The sequence below is a fragment of the Tiliqua scincoides genome, chromosome 2 (genome assembly GCF_035046505.1).
Source record: "Tiliqua scincoides isolate rTilSci1 chromosome 2, rTilSci1.hap2, whole genome shotgun sequence".
Classification (NCBI taxonomy): Eukaryota; Metazoa; Chordata; class Lepidosauria; order Squamata; family Scincidae; genus Tiliqua; species Tiliqua scincoides.
In genome coordinates this window covers 200,362,418-200,380,172 of record NC_089822.1, presented here as the reverse complement: position 1 = coordinate 200,380,172, position 17,755 = coordinate 200,362,418, and the positions used below count along the sequence as shown (strand labels likewise).

General features: G+C 45.9%; 1 protein-coding gene across 1 annotated transcript in view; it reads left to right on the top strand.

Annotated features, from left to right (window-relative positions):
* The window catches only part of SNCB (synuclein beta), a 28,759-nt gene extending 22,171 nt beyond the window's left edge, over positions 1 to 6,588 (top strand). The window contains exons 3-6 of the mRNA XM_066613731.1: positions 818 to 856; positions 1,448 to 1,566; positions 4,950 to 5,039; positions 5,805 to 6,588. Coding sequence (XP_066469828.1) covers positions 818 to 856; positions 1,448 to 1,566; positions 4,950 to 5,039; positions 5,805 to 5,837 — 281 coding nt within the window. The 3' untranslated portion in view covers positions 5,838 to 6,588. The remainder of the gene's footprint in view (positions 1 to 817; positions 857 to 1,447; positions 1,567 to 4,949; positions 5,040 to 5,804) is intronic.
* The last annotated feature ends 11,167 nt before the right edge of the window (positions 6,589 to 17,755 follow it).

Below are 17,755 nucleotides of genomic sequence, written 5' to 3'. Positions count from 1 at the left end.
TCTAAGGGAGAATACCATATCAGTGGTGGACCTGTTGGCTCGGAATCCACACTGCGATTCTGGATAGACGCTCTCTGCAAGTACCTGGAGCCTCTTTAGTACAACTCGGGCAAACAGCTTTCCTACAACGCTAAGGAGAGAGATGCCGCGGTAGTTGTTGCAGTCACCCCTGTCACCTTTGTTCTTGTACAGCGTGATGATGTTTGCATCCCTCATGTCTTGAGGTACTCCACCTTCTCTCCAGCAGAGACAGAGGATTTCATGCAGCTCAGTGACGATGATCATACAGCTTGACTAGTATGATCATACAGCTTGACTAGTATGAAAAAAAATGAATAAAAGGTGAGCTGGGTCAGTGCCGCGTCTCGCATCATTTTCACCCTATGTGAAAATGATCTTCCTGAGAGGAATCTATGGCTGAGACAGCAAGAACTGAGATTAAGGGGAATTGGCTGAGCTGAGTTGCTACTGCTTATCCGGCAGAAGAGACAGTGTGGTGTAGTGGTTATAGTGCTGAGCTAGAACTGGGGAGATCTGGATCCAAATCTCCATGTAGCTATGAGGCTCAGTGGATGACTTTTGGCCAAGTACTGTCTGTCAACCCAACCTACCTCACAAGGTTGTGGTGAGGGTATAATGGGGCAGGGGGGAAACCACACACACCACCCTGAGCTCCTTGGACAGACAGGATAATAACTGTAATACTGATAATGATGGTGACAACCTTTTGTGGCTACTGCTGTGCCCATTTTCCCCTTGAAAATTGCACACCTCAGGCACTTCCTCACATTAATCATTTCTTTCTCTTTCTCATCAGGAAGCAAAACTCGGGAAGGCGTTGCAGGTGTGGCCTCAGGTACTGGCTGTTTATTCCCCCTTCCTGCTGTGCTCTGGTGGCTGACTTTGCCTTGGCCACTGAGTGGGTGGCTGCACTAATGAGATCACAGGCTAATAGGGCAGTGATGTCACTAAAACCTCTTATGTAACTGGGCCCAGGACAAAGCCTTCCAGCTGCTTCTCACGCGTCTGCAGAGCCAGCTGCAGGCTTCGGCTACTGCCCCACCCTAGCTTTCACAGGAGGCAGGGAAAGGAACTTGCAAGGGTTGGCAAACCCAGGAGCTGTCAACATACTGGGATGGAAAAAGGAATGGGCTTCTCTAAATAGGTTAGGAATGGATGGGGAGCACCTAGAGAGGGAGACTGGTCCTGTGGTTGAGGAACAGTGATTGCATTGTTCCATGGAACACACTGGCAGGTAGCAGAGGGACTGTCTGATTGGACTGCCTGCTCCCTGTCTGGCCCTGCCAGCTCAGTATTTTGATATCAAGGTCTTTGGCCCCTCGGATAGGCTGCAAGAGACCAAAGGCCTAGTAGCATGAATGCAAGGGAAGGAGCAACTTGCATGGCCTTGTGGAACTTTAACCTCCCTTTCACCCGATTCTCCTAGTTGCTGAGAAGACGAAGGAGCAGGCATCTCAGTTGGGTGGAGCTGTCTTCTCAGGGGCTGGCAATATTGCAGCAGCCACAGGCCTGGTCAAGAAGGAGGATTTCCCCACTGACCTGAAGGTGAGCATCTAGGACTTTTCAGGCGACTGTGAAAGCTTTGGGGAAATGGTTGCTAGCCAGTCATAATACCATTCTTCCATGGAAAAGAGCAGCTGACCCCTAAGCTCCACAGGCGCATCAGTCGATGTGAGTGGCATTAGGGATTGCTACAAGATCCTGCCTGTCTAGCACCATCCCACAAAATAGCATATTGACCTCAGTCTTCGGTTTTGCTGTGCCCTGCCTTCCAAACCTGCAGTATTTACACATCCACAATCAATGGACAACAGGAGATGGTGCGGCAATAGACTTGCATGGCAGTGACATAAGAATGTTGAAGATGCCAGTCCATCTCTGAGGGTGCCTGCAGATGCAGGTGCAAGCTGGCAGGTGCAAGAGAATAAATGCTCATGCGTGCCACGGGATATACAATGACATGATAAATGCCCACCTGGGCGCAATGTGTGTCTGCATCTCTCTGTGCCCATCGTGCTTGTTCAATCGATGAATTTGTGCTCATTTATGCCAGCATCCCATGCAGCAGTACATCCCACACACATGTGTACAGTTGTGCTGGCGTGTACACAGATGCCTGTCTACGTGCATGCTTGAGAGCAAGGGTGCTGTGAGTGGGTGGGTGGGCAGCCTGCACTGAAATGGTCTGGCAGCTGCAGGGCCGGTCAGTCAGAGGAAGGGCTCTTGAATCTCCCAGGCAAGCCAAGCTGCCACAACGGTTTCCTTCCAGCTTAGCTTAAAATAGCAACAGCTGAAAAAGAAATGAGGCCAGCGCAGCCAGGCAGGAGCAGGCGCTCTGTTCTGTTCAGTATGGGGGAAGGGAAGGCACTGTGCAGCAGCTCCCTCCTTCCCTGCCATTGGCCAGCTCCTCTTCTATGACAGGGAGGGGACTGACTGAATGGGACCAATCACAGCTCACTTGCCCATCAAATGGGAGCTGTGCCTTGGGTCCTTATTGCCTCCCTTGGCAAATGAGCCAAAAGTTATAGATCTACCAACCAATGTCCCGGGGAGCCTTTGCAGTGGAACTGGAGACAAGAAAATAATTGCACAAACTTCCTGGGATTGTGGGACTCTCAATATTCTGATACAGTAATGTCAGAATTTGAATTTTAGTCAGAATAGACTTTGAGAGATCTATTAAGACCTCCCTCAAATATCTAAAGATGCAAGGTAGACCACCAGACAGGTCAGCTCATCCAGTCTATTTGGGTCATCCTGAAGGGTACTCCTGTGTTCATGGAACAGAAAAGCTTGGAAGATGTTGAGCCTCCCTCCCCTTATGGCAACAGTTCATGAGGAGTATTTGCAACTGTGCAGCTTCTCCCTGTCGTGCATTGATGAAATATGCGATCCCCTGCCCTCAGGGCCTAGGAGAGGGGGGTAAAGGGGGTAATTTGTACCCAGATCCAGGGTCAAAAGGGAGGCACAGGAGCCAAAGGAGGGGGCCCAGAAATTTCCTGGGATCTTAAAATTTCCTATCTACTCAGACTGGTTGCCCACACGGGATGCTGGCAACACTACCACAACTACGGATGCTGGGGACACTATTGATGCCACATGGGTTGGTAGACCTGGGCTCCAAAGACTTTTCCAGCTCACTACCCTTCCCCACCCTGTTTTGCCCCTCCCTGCCCCTATTCTGCTTGCCCGTCACCACTCTTCCCCGCTCTGTTTCACCCTTCCCCCTTTGCAAAGGGGCCCAAAAGAAACTTTGTACCCCCTGATAAAATTCCTCTCGGAGGCCCTGCCTGCCCTTCTCCTGCACTAGATGGGCAGTGCAATCCTTACATGCGCTGGAACAGGCTGGCCAGCGATCCTGTACTGGATCCAGCACAAGTTTGGGGATGGCTGTGGCTCGACCCAAGACAAGGGGAAATAATTCCTCTTACCCCGGGTAGAGCTACAACAACCCCAATGGGTCTACTTGCATCTGCGCCACCTAAAATGGTGGTGCAAATCCAAGCTGCCCTGGGCTGCCTGGGAATGGGGCTAGGATCCGGCATAAGTGCCAAATCCTGGCCCCACCTCCCGCTCCCTGCCCATAGGTCCACTAGCCCTGCTACCTGCCCCAGAATACCTCCTCCTTGCCCTCCCCACACACCCCCAGACTCCTGTGCCACCTGAGCTAGGCCAATGCAGACTTACTGGGCTTTGATGCAGTGGAGGCTGGATGCAGCCTCCACAGGCTGGCACATGTCCTTGCACCAGCTGAGCTGACTCTGGAGTGGGCACAAAAGTGCTTTAAGGCACGTTTGCAACCATCCCAGGCTGACACAAGGGGCCCCTATCAGCCCGATGAGCTCTTAGGATTGTGCTCCAAGTTTCTTTTATATCTAGTATCTGAATAAATTGAAGAGCTGCCTTTAGAATAGTTATTACTGTTGCCCTGCATATAGCATAAGATAATCACACCTGAAATGCACACAAATCTAGTTCCAATCAAGTCCTTTTCCCAAGGCTTGGGGAAAGAAAGATCCTATAAGGAACAGAACTACTTTAGCACAGGATTTCCTAGTGGAGTAGATTCCCCAGGTTGGCCCCTGGAAGTAGTTTTGCCAAGACCACAAGAATGAATCTGGGCATTCCAGGAAAGCAGAAGGGAAGCTCCAACCTACACCTGAGGCATCTCATGGCCCAAAACCCATCTGTAAACCTGTCTTGGACTGTGCAGAAACTTGGCCTGCTTATCTGCTTATAACACAACTCTGAGAGGCCACTGCATGTTTTGAATCAGAGAGAAACAAAGGACCTGGTGAGTCCATGGGACCTACCTAGCACAATACTGGTAATGGGAGAGGGTACCCACAAGGGAGATTGTAAAGAATAGTTGGGGACATAGGTGAGGTATGCTATAAGAAGAGCCTGCAGATTGGGAGCGAGTGTTAGCAAAGAAAATGACAGAGTGGGCATTGGCTTTTGGCAGTCCCAGGGGCACTGGGTCTCTTATCTTCTCCTTCTCCCCAGTGCTGATCTAGAGAGAAGTGGCTGTGTGCATAGGAAAGTGGAACCAGTTAGTAGCATTCTTTCAGGGCAGAGAAGATGCTCTCTATCCTCCTCAAAGCTGCCCTCTAGTATAGCCAGGTGCTGATCAGGGCTATAGGGCACATCACTCGCTGGCCCTGCCCCTCTCTCCTCATTCTCCTGGGTCAGGAGTGCTCAGTATTCCCAAATATGCAGTGTTTGGTGTCTGGAGGGGGAATGTTCATTAAAAGTTTCCCCAAAATATGACTGCAAAGGTTGTGGAACTAATCTGCAAGCTAAACGTTCTTTTTCACAGCTTTATTGGCCTTCCCCAGCACTTGCTTGCCTGCTGGCTGTGGCTATGCTGGCACTTTCAGAGGAAGGCCCTGCTGGTACTGAGCAGCCTATCCCTTTTCCTTCTGCAGCCTGAGGAAGTTGGTCAGGAAGCTGTGGAGGAGCCACTGATAGAGCCACTGTTGGAACCTGAGGGTGAGAACTATGAAGAGCCGCCGCAGGTGAGAAGAGTTGGGCCAACATGGTGGGGAAATGGGGCTGAGAGAATTCTGGGAAATAAAAGGAGCTAGCCTTTCATCATAAGCCCTCAAGAGACAGATCTACGTAACCCACCAGCTATTGAGCCTGGGCAGTGATTCATGTTGAAACAACATGGGCGAGTAGTGGCTTGGTGAGCAAAATCAAGATAAGAGTCATGGGGCAGGGATGCAGTGGGAGGTTTCATGGGGATCTTGAAGAACCAAGAAATGGACCCTATGGTCATGGAGGATTGTAGAGACTCTGCATTCATAGATGCTCATGCTGGGCTGATCTGTGCTTTGGATACATATTGGGCAACCTGAAGAAAAGACAAAAATGTGAAGGTTTGTTAGTACTCATCAAGTGTGTTGTTGAAACCAGAACGGATGGATCTTGGTGAACAGTGTCTGCTAGTCGTGATTGCTATGCCCCGCCTCCAGGTTCATCTGCAGTCTGTCTCAGTACCTATTGAAGAGAAGTAGGAAAGGGCTATCGCCTTTATCTCCTGCTTGTGGGCTTCCCAGAGCTATTGATGTGTCACAGTAGGAAACAGGATGCTGGCCTAGATGGGTCTGATCCAGCAGGGTCCTTCTGTCCCAGTAAAACTGGGAGCTGCCTCCAATAAGCTTTGTCCCAGTGTTTCTCCATGTGTCGCCTGCTGGTTATTGTTCAGCTCCACTGCTGGGTTGCTCTGCCATGTCTCCTCTTTTCTTCTCATACAAAGATGCCATCTGTTTCTTTTCCAGGAGGACTATCAGGAATATGAGCCGGAGGCATAATGGCCATCCCTGTTCCCGACACTTCCACCAGCAGCACAATAACAATAACAGTCCCCCTCCTGCCCCTCCTCCACCTCTCCAAAGGAAGGGCGACACAGATGGCAGTGGAGAGGAGCCCCCACACCCCATTCATCATGAGTTCTTCCTCCAGTTCTGCTCCAAGGGACCTCATTGGGATCTGTGTTTTATGTATCGTGGTCTTTAGCGTTAAGCGAAACCAAGAATTCTGAAGACAAGCCCTGACCGCAGCGGTTTGTGTGTGCGCGCGCATTTGTGAGCCTGGCCTTACTGCCCTGTCTCCCTCCCAGCGTAGTAAGGCCAGGCTTCCCTGTGTCTGTAAAAAGCATGTTGTATCTTCTCCGTTATAAAGCAGAGCATTCCATCACCTTGGCCGGGACCCCACGCTGGGCCTGCTGTACATTTGCTTGCACGTGAATCACGCCAACTCCGCTCCATTACCATTGGTGGAACTTTTTTTTATATCTCTGAATGGATTGTTTACGCCTTTGTGACTTCCCCCTTTCCTGACCCCCCTGGTCTTGTAACAGAGACTCCCTGATTTGACGGTGCAGAAGTTGTGTCTGTGTATCCCAAACAAAAGGAGAACCTTCCCCTTCCTGTCCCCAGCGCTCTGTGTTGTGACTGTGGCATGGATATATACCTCCCACTGTCGCTGTGTGTGAAATCCTGGGGTAGCTGCCAGTGACACAGCTGCCCCTGTGTCCATGAATAAAGCCAACTCTTGTCTGTAGCTGCTTGTCTGTCTCTACATTGTTCAGCAGTCAAGAGGGAAGCCATTGCCTTGTGCTGCACTGTGAATAAGCTGGCTTTTATGGGCCAGGTGTCCAGCAACTAGAATGGTTTTTCAGGAGTCTGAAACAGGACAACCAGTGCTTCCAGGGGCCAATGAGTGGTATTGCTTCCAGTAAGGGAAAAGCAAACAGATCGGTTTCCTCCACCTCAAGTAAGCAGAAGCAAAGGAGGACAAGGCTCCTTCTAATAGCCATAACAGAAGCAGGAATTTCATCATGTGCAGCTTTTCTTCCGCTTGCCTGACAAGCTGCACCTGCCAAAATTTGGCTTTGTACATTATACTTAGAAGGAGCCTGATTCCTTTTCTATATCTGATCCATTAAGGCAACTGCAGACAACGTGTTCTGAGACCATTATTACTACATAGAAATACCAGCCAATATGGTGAGTGGGAAATACAAAGCCGTTCCCACCCAGCCTGCCTACACCAGTTGGCCTGATAGCAGGCGTCTAATAGAGCACCCTCACCCTCCCCAGCCGTTAGTCATATGCAGTGCTGTACATGTGGCAGATGCAAAGGGGAGACAACGTGTACCAATCTTGTTGAGTGAAGTATTAAGTGTACCTCCCTGTACATTTGGATAAGGGCAAAATACCCACTCAAAAGCTGTTGTTCAGACCTGCTGCACCAAGGGGAATAAATTTTGCTGTAGACTCCTGAAAACTGGAAGAAATTTAGCCTGAAGCAAATTTGCTGAATGCATCCTTTTCAGCTCTCCTTCTCAAATGCACCTCACCTATCAAAACCTCAAGCTTGGAAAGTGCCCTTGATTAAGGAGATGTGTAACTTCTAGAAGCCTGGCTTCAGCTCTTTTAACAGTTATCATTTGTCAATGCTATTCCGTCTTCCTTCAGTTCTGGGAAAGTAGCACGGCACTGAAATAAATGACTTGCAATGATGCTTAGGATCAGGGAGTAGGTAACTGTCAAATAACGTTTCCCCAAAGACTATGGAAACATTCTGAGATCATGGAAAGGTGAATAGCCAACATCTGGATAGCAGGATTTCTGGAGTTAATAGAAGGGATGAACCCTAAAGGGGCTCCTTATCACTGCTAAAATGCTACACCAACATCAGCATTGCTGCCACACGAATTGTCACAAAATAGTGACTCGGGCTGCAGTCCTAAGGTACACTGATTACAATGGGACTTACTTTTGAGTAGACATGCATAGGCTTCGGCTCTTAGGCTTCAATCCTAATCACTTCTTGGGGGTAGGTCCCAGTGAACTCAGTGGGATTTCCTTCCAGGTAGCCATGCACAGAATGGGCCTGCCCATTAATTTTCACATTATTTTGTTCTATTGTATAAGACTAGAAATCTATATTAATCCCATGTCCTCTTCCAAATCTCCTTTAAGAACAAAATTCGCATAATTTCCCTATCACAACAAAGAGCTGTTCAACTCCTTCCACCAACCAAGGCCTCATGTGCCACCCTTTTTCTGATTTTATGCCTGCCTTTAGCAATCTAAACTTTTGACATATTTCAAGCATTCAAGGAGAGTAGTGCCTGACTTTCCCTTCCAAGTTCTCTGTTGAGTATTGTCTTATGCTGCATAATCTTACATGGCCATTAATTCTGGTCTTTGCTGTACCAGTTAGTCTGATACACACACATCAGGTTCACAGGCCTGGTTTAGCTCTGAATCTTTCTTTCCACAGTCAATAATTTCCACTACAGCAATCATGTGAAAATGTACCATGAGGCTATATAGCACTGTCAAGTTGTTCTGAATTTCATGCCAAGATCCTCTGTATTTCTGGCTCATGTCCCCCACTGTCAACAAAAACATTTTTTTTTTTTTCAAAATATGTGATTTATGCTTATAAATCACAGTGAACTATGCACTGGGAACAACTGCGTTTCACTCAGTTTATCCTTTCACAGCTGATAAAGTCCTACATAAGAAATCATAGGGTCACTTTCTAATGCTATTGGTTAAGATATTAATTTTTTAAAAAGGTCCTAAGATTGATCCCTGAGAAACCCTACAGGCTATTATCTCCACTGTGAAAGTTTATTAACAAGCAAAAAAGAAAAAGAAAAAAAGCAGTTTCTTCTATTTGTCCACTATTTGTGTGGATAAATTTTCCTCTTTCCAGTTTTCTAGTTCAGTGGTTCTTAAGCTTTTAGTGTCGGGACCCATTTTTTTGAATGAGACTCTGACAGGACCCACCTGAAGTGATGTCATGATCAGAAGTGACATCATCAAGTTGGAAATTTTTAACAGTCCTAGGATGCAATACCACCCACACTTACCCAGGAGTGACTATCATTGTTAAAAGCATATACATAGTAGCCTGTTCAAAGTACAGGTCTGTAACATCTCCCCAAATGTAGTCACATAACAGTCTAATTATATTAAAAATAAAATATTGAAATGAATGGGGACCCACCTAGCGGGTCCCAACTCATAGCTTGAGAAACACTGTAATCTAGTCATTTCCCAACAATGGCTAAAATGTAATAAAGAAGACACGGAGTCACTACATTCTGTGAGATTTAGAAAAGCCAATCCTTACAATGATCATCATTGACACGGATCATGAGATGGGAAGTTCATGAGGTGATGGCCATGACTCATGTAGTGAGTCATTCCAATTTAAATGATATCAACAGGAGGGTAGGGAACTTGATGAAGATAACAATCCCCTTGACAAGTGTAGCAAGTAATTTAGCTCACTGTCATCCAGGATGAAGTGCAAACTGAAAGTTTATGCAGCTCATTGAAAACTGATGTACAAACAAAATGGAAACAAAGTTGTCATTGCTAGAGAGGTGGCCACAGAGGTCATATGAACCTGCTTTATACTGAGACCAATATAAAGCCACCAGTCCATCTAGCAATGGCCCTCCATGGTTTCAGAGAGGGGAGCCCTACCTAGAAAAGCCAAGGTTCAAACCTGGGATTTCTGCATGCAAATCATGTGCTCCATCACTAAGTTACAGTCCCTCCCAACCTCTGTTCCCTCAACCCTTCTGAGGTCTTTTTTTTCCTGGGCCCTGTAAATGACAAAGACTCATGTGTTTCTCAGCTTTTGGTCAACGCCATACCACTTCACATGATTCACCTATTCAAAGTACCACCGGAAGGAACTGGTGATGATATCATTGCCAGTTAGTTCTGGGTTGGAAGGCCAGATATGAAGCAACAGACACTAATAAGATGCTCAGGGTGGCCAGGAGGGCTTTTTCTGAGCACCCAAAAAGCATGCTTTGGAGCTCTGCTCACTGAGCCAAGCCTCCTACTGCAGTTTGTTGTGTCACGTTCCTGGCCTCACTGCCGGGTGGCAGGTGTCCAGGGATTCTGCGAATATCACCAGACACCACCTCAGTTACCACTGGTGGTACCTGTACCACTGATTGAGAAACACTGATGTATACTATTCGCTTGTTGCCCTGAGCTCTTGGGGTTGGGTGGGAGACAAATAAAAAAAAAATCAGTGCACACATTGTATAGATTGTTTGATTGTTCTCTATGACTCCTACTTACATTTTGCCATTATCTTCCCTAGCCGTGTTCTGAGAACAAAGTAGTTACTGAAAATATCTGGGTGTTTTTTTACACCCTCCATACTTCCCTTTTAAGCATTGTATGCTATGCAGCCATAGCATTTTTCATCAATGGCACTCAAGCGCCAGTAGATTCAGTAGAGCTACTGATATCTTATATCTTGTGGAAACACAGAAGCGGTCCACAACTACACACCTTTAGAGAAACCCAGCAGCAGCAGAAGCAGCAGCTAGTTCCCACACAATTGTGTGGTTTCAAATGCCAAATGATGACTTCTTACACATAATTGAAATACACAATTACCACTGGCTTTGACAGCACAATTGTGCATGCCTGAATAGTCTTGCTCCCAGCATGCTGTACTGTTTATTTATTTACTCACAGTTTTATACCTCCATCCTCCCAGGAGCTCAGGGTGATGTTCCTTCCCTCCTTTTGTCATCACAACAACAATGTGAAGTAGATGAGGCTGAGAGAGAGTGATTGGCCCAAAGTCACCAAGGAAGCTTCATGGCTGAGCAAGGATTTAAACCTGGACCTTCTAGGTTTAAGTGCAACACTAGAACCATCACAACCTCCTGGCTCTCTTTATTAAGCATGCGCATATATAATATACTTCCCAGAAGCAACTATCCAGATGCCACATTTCTAGGCCTACCCTCACACTGGTGGTTTCCCCTCCTACATTGTACAGGGCTCTTATAGTATCTGTTTGGGTGTTGAGTTGGAGCATGGCTGGAAGGAATTCTGCTTGAAGGATAGCTTGTTTGAAAAACAGTCTTCATGAGAAACAAAGCCTCAGATTTATTCTTATTCAGCTACAAATCTGGAAGAAGGTTGAACTTTTCCCTTCTGTGTCATGGCAGTTTAAATTCAGATGCCATTAACTAATCTGACACCAATAACTACAACCTTATTCATCAGTCTCAAGGTGGTTTCTATTAATAACCAAGCAATCCCTGAAGGAGAGTTGCCCTAACCAAGCAGACCAAGCAGAGTTGCAAAGCAAGGCCATAGTCAGAGGAGTAGTCTACTCTAAACTAATGAGACTTGCATTAATATTCTGTGGGAAGAGGGCAGAGCCTACCAACCTTCCTTTCCCACTGATCACTTTGACTGGAAGCAACAGGAAAATATATTCTGACCATAGCTATGTGCAGAACTATGTGCAAAAGCAATTCTAGATTTCAAAGACAGTGCAAATGTATTTATCAGCTAAACAGGGAGAAATGTAATAAAAACTTCCACTGGTGTAAAATGCCACCTTGTTGCTGATCAGAGCACATTACACCAATATTCATCTGCACTTGTTGTCTATCAGTTACCAGGCTCAATGGGATTTTGCCTAAATATCAGAATTTCCGTTATTGTTAGCGATTAGTTAGCCAATAACTATAGAAAAAAAAAATACTGTATTGCTCCAGTTGAGACTGTTGTAGTTTTCATACAAGAGTGCTTTAAAGTTGACTGTAGAAATGCCATCCTGGACAGAGACTGCAAACACTTCCCATTGGTTGATAGGATTATCATCTAATTGTTTAGTTCTTCTAGGGTTCCTCAAGGACCAGCCTTTGCTTGTACATACCCCATCATGCTCTCCATTCAATATCTGAGGTCCTACTCCATATGCTGTCATTGACTGAAGCTTGGCAGATGTCCACTAGGAACTGAGCCTTCTAACTGGTAGCTCCAACTTTATGGACTGTCCTCTCCAGGGAGACCCATCTAGTTTTGATACTACATGCCCTGAAGTATCAGGCAAAAACCTGGCTACTTAAAGAGGTATTTTGGACTACCGGTAATTGATATTGTTTGACCCTGAACTATTTATAGTTTTGCTGTCAGTTTTTGTTGTGTAGATTATGTCTGGTTTAGTGAGTTTTTATCCTTTGCTTATCTCTTGCTACTCTGTTTTGGTAGACTGTCCTTTTATTTGTTTAAATGGTTGGAAAACAGGAAGAAAAGTGGGGAAAGTTATCAATAGGATCTGTCAATAGGGCAGTTGATAGAAAGTTGCATTCCGGTAACTGGCAAGACACTCGCTTAAAAAGGACTGGGCGGGCTGTAGAAGGCAGCAGGGGGTGGGGGTGGCGAGCAGCACAGAGACTGCCAATGAGATCAGCAAAACTCAGGTCGCCCTGCTAAGTGGAGATACTATCTTTGGGAATATTATCTGCAAAGAGATGCCAGTTAAGATCATCTTTGAGGATGAGAAGGTAGGCAAGCAGAGGCAAGCTGGGCTGTGCAGAATGGCAATGAACTCACATTATATGGGCTTTGGAACAGGTCCGGCAGGACTGGACTAACAGTCCATGCAGGCCACCTTTCTGGCCTCGTCAGCAGTCAGCCAGGTGTCTTTGGAAAGCCCCAAATAGGCAACAGCATTCCCATGTTACTTACCTTCTGGTACTTGGATATATACTGCCCTTGAACATGAAAGCTCTAGGTAGCTATTGTGGTAATCACTAAAAGTGAGGTTAAGGTAGAGTGGCATGTTCAAGATTCTCTACATAAAAAGTGGCACATGGTGTGCTGCAGGTTAGCCACCCCTGTTCAAAGGACTCTGGTGATCATTAACTCTTAAAGCACCCTATATCATTGATGGAGCCATAAAGAAAAATGTACACATAATCGTACAATATCAAACATCTTAAGTGGTTAACACCACTATTTAATAGCTGAGGATAATCCTAGACAGTGGTTCTCAAACTTTTAGCACCAGGGCCCACTTTTTAGAATGAGAATCTGTCGGGACCCACCAGAAGTGATGTCATGACTGGAAGCAACATCATCAAGCAGGAAAATTTTTAGCAATCCTAGGCTGCAATCCTACCCACACTTACCCAGGAGTATGTTCCATTTACTAACAATGTTAAAAGCATATAAATAGTAGCCTGTTAAAAGTCAGATCTGTAGCATTTCCCCAAAATGCAATCACATACAATGGTAGCATCAAGTCTAATATATAAAACATAAAATATTGAAATGAATGGGGACCCACATGAAATTGGCTCGTGACCCACCTAGTGAATCCCAACCCACAGTTTGAGAAACACTGTCCTAGGAAATATATATCCTAGGTATGATGAAGGAATCAAGAGGTTCCAATCAATTGCAGCTGTTTGTGATCCAAACCATGCAGGGAACATATCTGGATTCAGACTCCAATTCAGCTACATTAGTGTAGAAAACTCTTTATCAGCAACTGTAATGCATTTCCAGCACACAGACCAGCCACCGCCAAGAACAGCCAACTATGTATCTCCTGTACTAAGCTATTTGCCATGCTGGCTGCATTGTCTTTCTGGGATGATTTCTGCAGCATGACTGAGCAGTAAAGCCCAGGGTGACAGCAAATGCCACTTCTTCCCAACACTCCTAGTTGTAAGGAGGGACACATGTCACCAGAAGCACTGGTTATTTTCCAGTGATGTATTTACTGAATCTGCTGGAAAGAGCTTCCTTCCTCCAGCTTTACCAAGGGAACAGCAAGCAACCATGGAGATTGTCAGCATGCAGCAGAATCTGGCACTTCTCCTACCTACTAAACAGGCCCCAGGCTGCTTAAACTTGACAAGGCTTGTGATAATCTGCTGAAACTCTAAATGGTACAGGATGACATGTTCACTCAGAAAGGTGGGTCAAGAGGTGCAGTTCAAAGAGGTAAACAAGGTGTCTGCTAACCACTCAACTGTATGTTCATGTTTCCAAGTGACTGTGGATGTAATTTGAAAGCTTCTAGTACAGACGTGAGGCTAGATCTTTTCTAGATGTGAAAATGAGGATTTAAACCATTTCTTTTAAAGAAGCCATCTCACAGTGGAGGACTATGAGCATATCAGTGTTTTCATAATCATTGGGCATGTGGTCCAAACACAGGGCAGCTCAACCTGTGTCAGAGTGGGGAAAAAAATCAGAACTGCTCAACTTATGCTGGTCCACAACCAGACTACAAGTTGAACCAAGTATAAGACTATCTTCATTATACGGCTCCCCTACCCTTGCCCTGCTGCCAAACAAACTCTCATTTTCAGTGAAAACAGTATTATGAATCTGCTAGAAGCCATTATTCACTTCTTGTCAGGATCATGATAGGAATTCCTAGGGGCAAACAACTCTTCAACCCAATGACTGAAAGCTAAAGCTGATAGTTGCACTTGTGCAGAAAAAGCTGGGACACAAGATGAACTGTCCACCAACTGGAGTCCTATCCATGAGATTTATTTCCCACATTTCCTCCTTGGAGTGGGTTGTGCTCATGGAGTTTTCCCTTCATATGCTCACAAGAATCCTAAGGTTAGACTGAGGGTGAACATAAGAACAGACCCACTGGATCATGCTATAGGCCCATCTAGCCTAGCTTCCTGTATCTCAGTCGCCCACCAAATGCCTCAGGGAGCACACAAGACAAAAGACCTGCATTCTAGTGCCCTCCCTTTCATCTGGCACTCTAAGGTAACCCACTTCTAAAATCAGGAGGTTGCACATACACATCATGGCTTGTAACCAGTGATGGACTTTTCATCCAGAAATTTGTCCAATCTCCTTTTAAAAGGCACCTAGGCCAGATGCCATCACCACATCTTGTGGCAAGGAGTTCTACAGACTAATTACAAGCTGAGTAGAGAAATATTTTCTTTTGTCTGTCTTAAAATCTCCCAACATTCAATTTTAGCGGATGTCTCCTGGTTATGGTGTTGTGTGCGAGGGAAAACAGCATCTCTCTATCCACTCTATCCATCCCCTGCATAATTTTGTATGTCTCAGTCATGTGCCCCCTCAGGAGGCTTTTTCTAGACTGCTGACTAAAGTCACCAAGCAAATCTGCGGCTAAGCAGATATTTTAATCTGTGTCTCTCCAGTCCAACACTCCAAACACTGTGGCACACTGTATCTCGTCTTCACAGAAATGGTTTAAGTTAATAAGGTTTTGCAGTAAGCATGGGAGAAATTTTGTAGCCTAGATTGGGGAGGTCTAAGTCAATGAACAGACATGATCCAGATTCCATTCTGTCCAGAGATATCTCTGGTCAGCAGTTTCAGCGGCCCACAGAACACCCAGATGCAGACAATATATCTGACCTTTGTTATTTCTTACCCATGCATCAAGTCACCATCTACAATTAGAAATATTAGAAGTGCCCATCCAGTATGAGACAAAGTGAGACTTGAACCTTAACTACTTGGCCTATGTTACAATTACGACTTTTACATTTGTTTAGGAAACTAGGACGACCATCCTTTCAAGCAAGCCTTACAACAGAATTGCAATCCTATCCAACTTTCCAGCACTGATGCAGCCATGCCAACAGGGTGTGTGCTGCATTCTGCAGTGGGAGGGCAGTCGTGGAGGCCTCCTCAAGGTCGAGGAATTTTATTCCTTTATGTCAGGGCTGCTTTGTGGCTGCATCAATGATGGAAAGTTGGATAGGATTGGGCCCTCAGTTGTTTAAAAGGGCTGGCAATCTTCACAATATTGTTAGGCCAAAAGAGAACTCTACTAATACAACAGAAATAAGAAATTCCAAGAATATGAAGGATTTTAAAATGCTCCTGTTGCTGTTCTTATCTTTGTCTTTAAAATCCAACCCTTATATCTAGAGGCAGTAAGCCTGTGCATGCTTCCTCACTGAGACATATTTATAGGGTACCCAAGCTGCCTCTGACTCCTGCTGTGTCCTCCTCAGCAGAGTTACAAACAAACAATACAAACGTCAGCCATCTGGCTAGACTACCTGTGTGTTGTAGTATGTGATGTTGCTTCTAGACCTAAAAAAACACTTCATTGGTTCCTGCCTCCCCAACCTACCCCAGCACATACACATGGGCAACGTTAAGTCCTTCCAAGCAAGCATCCTCCTCTGCTCATTTATCTTATGAGTTGCCTGCAACAAGCACAGCCATGCAGCAGATACACTGATGCTCACCTACCCAATGATGAGCTCTTCTTTCCAATAGGTGTTTTATTTGCAAGATATCATCCAGAGCTTTGGGCACCAATAGAGACCTCTTAGCAAGAACTCTTCAACCCTTTTAACAGGAGTAGACAAACACTACATTCAAGAAGTCTCTTGACAGCAGACTGATATGAACAGAAATTGCAACCAAAGAATGACTTATAGGTCAGTGGAAGTGGGTAAGGCACTGCAAACATGACCTTCCATAAGAACATAAGAACAGCCCCACTGGATCAGGCCATAGGCCCATCTAGTCCAGCTTCCTGTATCTCACAGCGGCCCACCAAATGCCCCAGGGAGCACACCAGATAACAAGAGACCTCATCCTGGTGCCCTCCCTTGCATCAGGCATTCTGACATAACCCATTTCTAAAATCAGGAGGTTGCGCATACACATCATGGCTTGTACCCCATAATGGATTTTTCCTCCAGAAACTTGTCCAATTCCCTTTTAAAGGCATCTAGGCTAGACACCAGCACCACATCCTGTGGCAAGGAGTTCCACAGACCGACCACACGCTGAGTAAAGAAATATTTTCTTTTGTCTGTTCTAACCCTCCCAACACTCAACTTTGGTGGATGTCCCCTGGTTCTGGTATTATGTGAGAGTGTAAAGAGCATCTCCCTATCCACTCTGTCCATCCCCTGCATAATTTTGTATGTTTCAATCATGTCCCCCCTCAGGCGTCTCTTTTCTAGGCTGAAGAGGCCCAAACGCCGTAGCCTTTCCTCATAAGGAAGGTGCCCCAGCCCCGTAATCATCTTAGTCGCTTCTTTTGCACCTTTTCCATTTCCACTATGTCTTTTTTGAGATGCGGCGACCAGAACTGGACACAATACTCCAGGTGTGGCCTTACCATAGATTTGTACAACGGCATTATAATACTAGCCATTTTGTTCTCAATACCCTTCCTAATGATCCCAAGCATAAAATTGGCCTTCTTCACTGCCGCCGCACATTGGGTCGATACTTTCATCGACCTGTCCACCACCACCCCAAGATCTCTCTCCTGATCTGTCACAGACAGCTCAGAACCCATCAGCCTATAGCTAAAGTTTTGATTTTTTGCCCCAATGTGCATGACTTTACACTTACTGACATTGAAGCACATCTGCCATTTTGCTGCCCATTCTGCCAGTCTGGAGAGATCCTTCTGGAGCTCCTCACAATCACTTCTGGTCTTTACCACTCGGAAAAGTTTGGTGTCGTCTGCAAACTTAGCCACTTCACTGCTCAACCCTGTCTCCAGGTCATTTATGAAGTGGTTGAAAAGCACCGGTCCCAGGACAGATCCTTGGGGCACACCGCTTTTCACCTCTCTCCATTGTGAAAATTGCCCATTGACACCCACTCTCTGCTTCCTGGCCTCCAACCAGTTCTCAATCCATGAGAGGACCTGTCCTCTAATTCCCTGACTGTGGAGTTTCTTCAGTAGCCTTTGGTGAGGGACCGTGTCAAACGCCTTCTGAAAGTCCAGATATATAATGTCCACGGGTTCTCCCGCATCCACATGCCTGTTGACCTTTTCAAAGAATTCTATAAGGTTTGTGAGGCAAGACTTACCCTTACAGAAGCCATGCTGACTCTCCCTGAGCAAGGGAGAGTCACACATTCAGATTCCAACACAG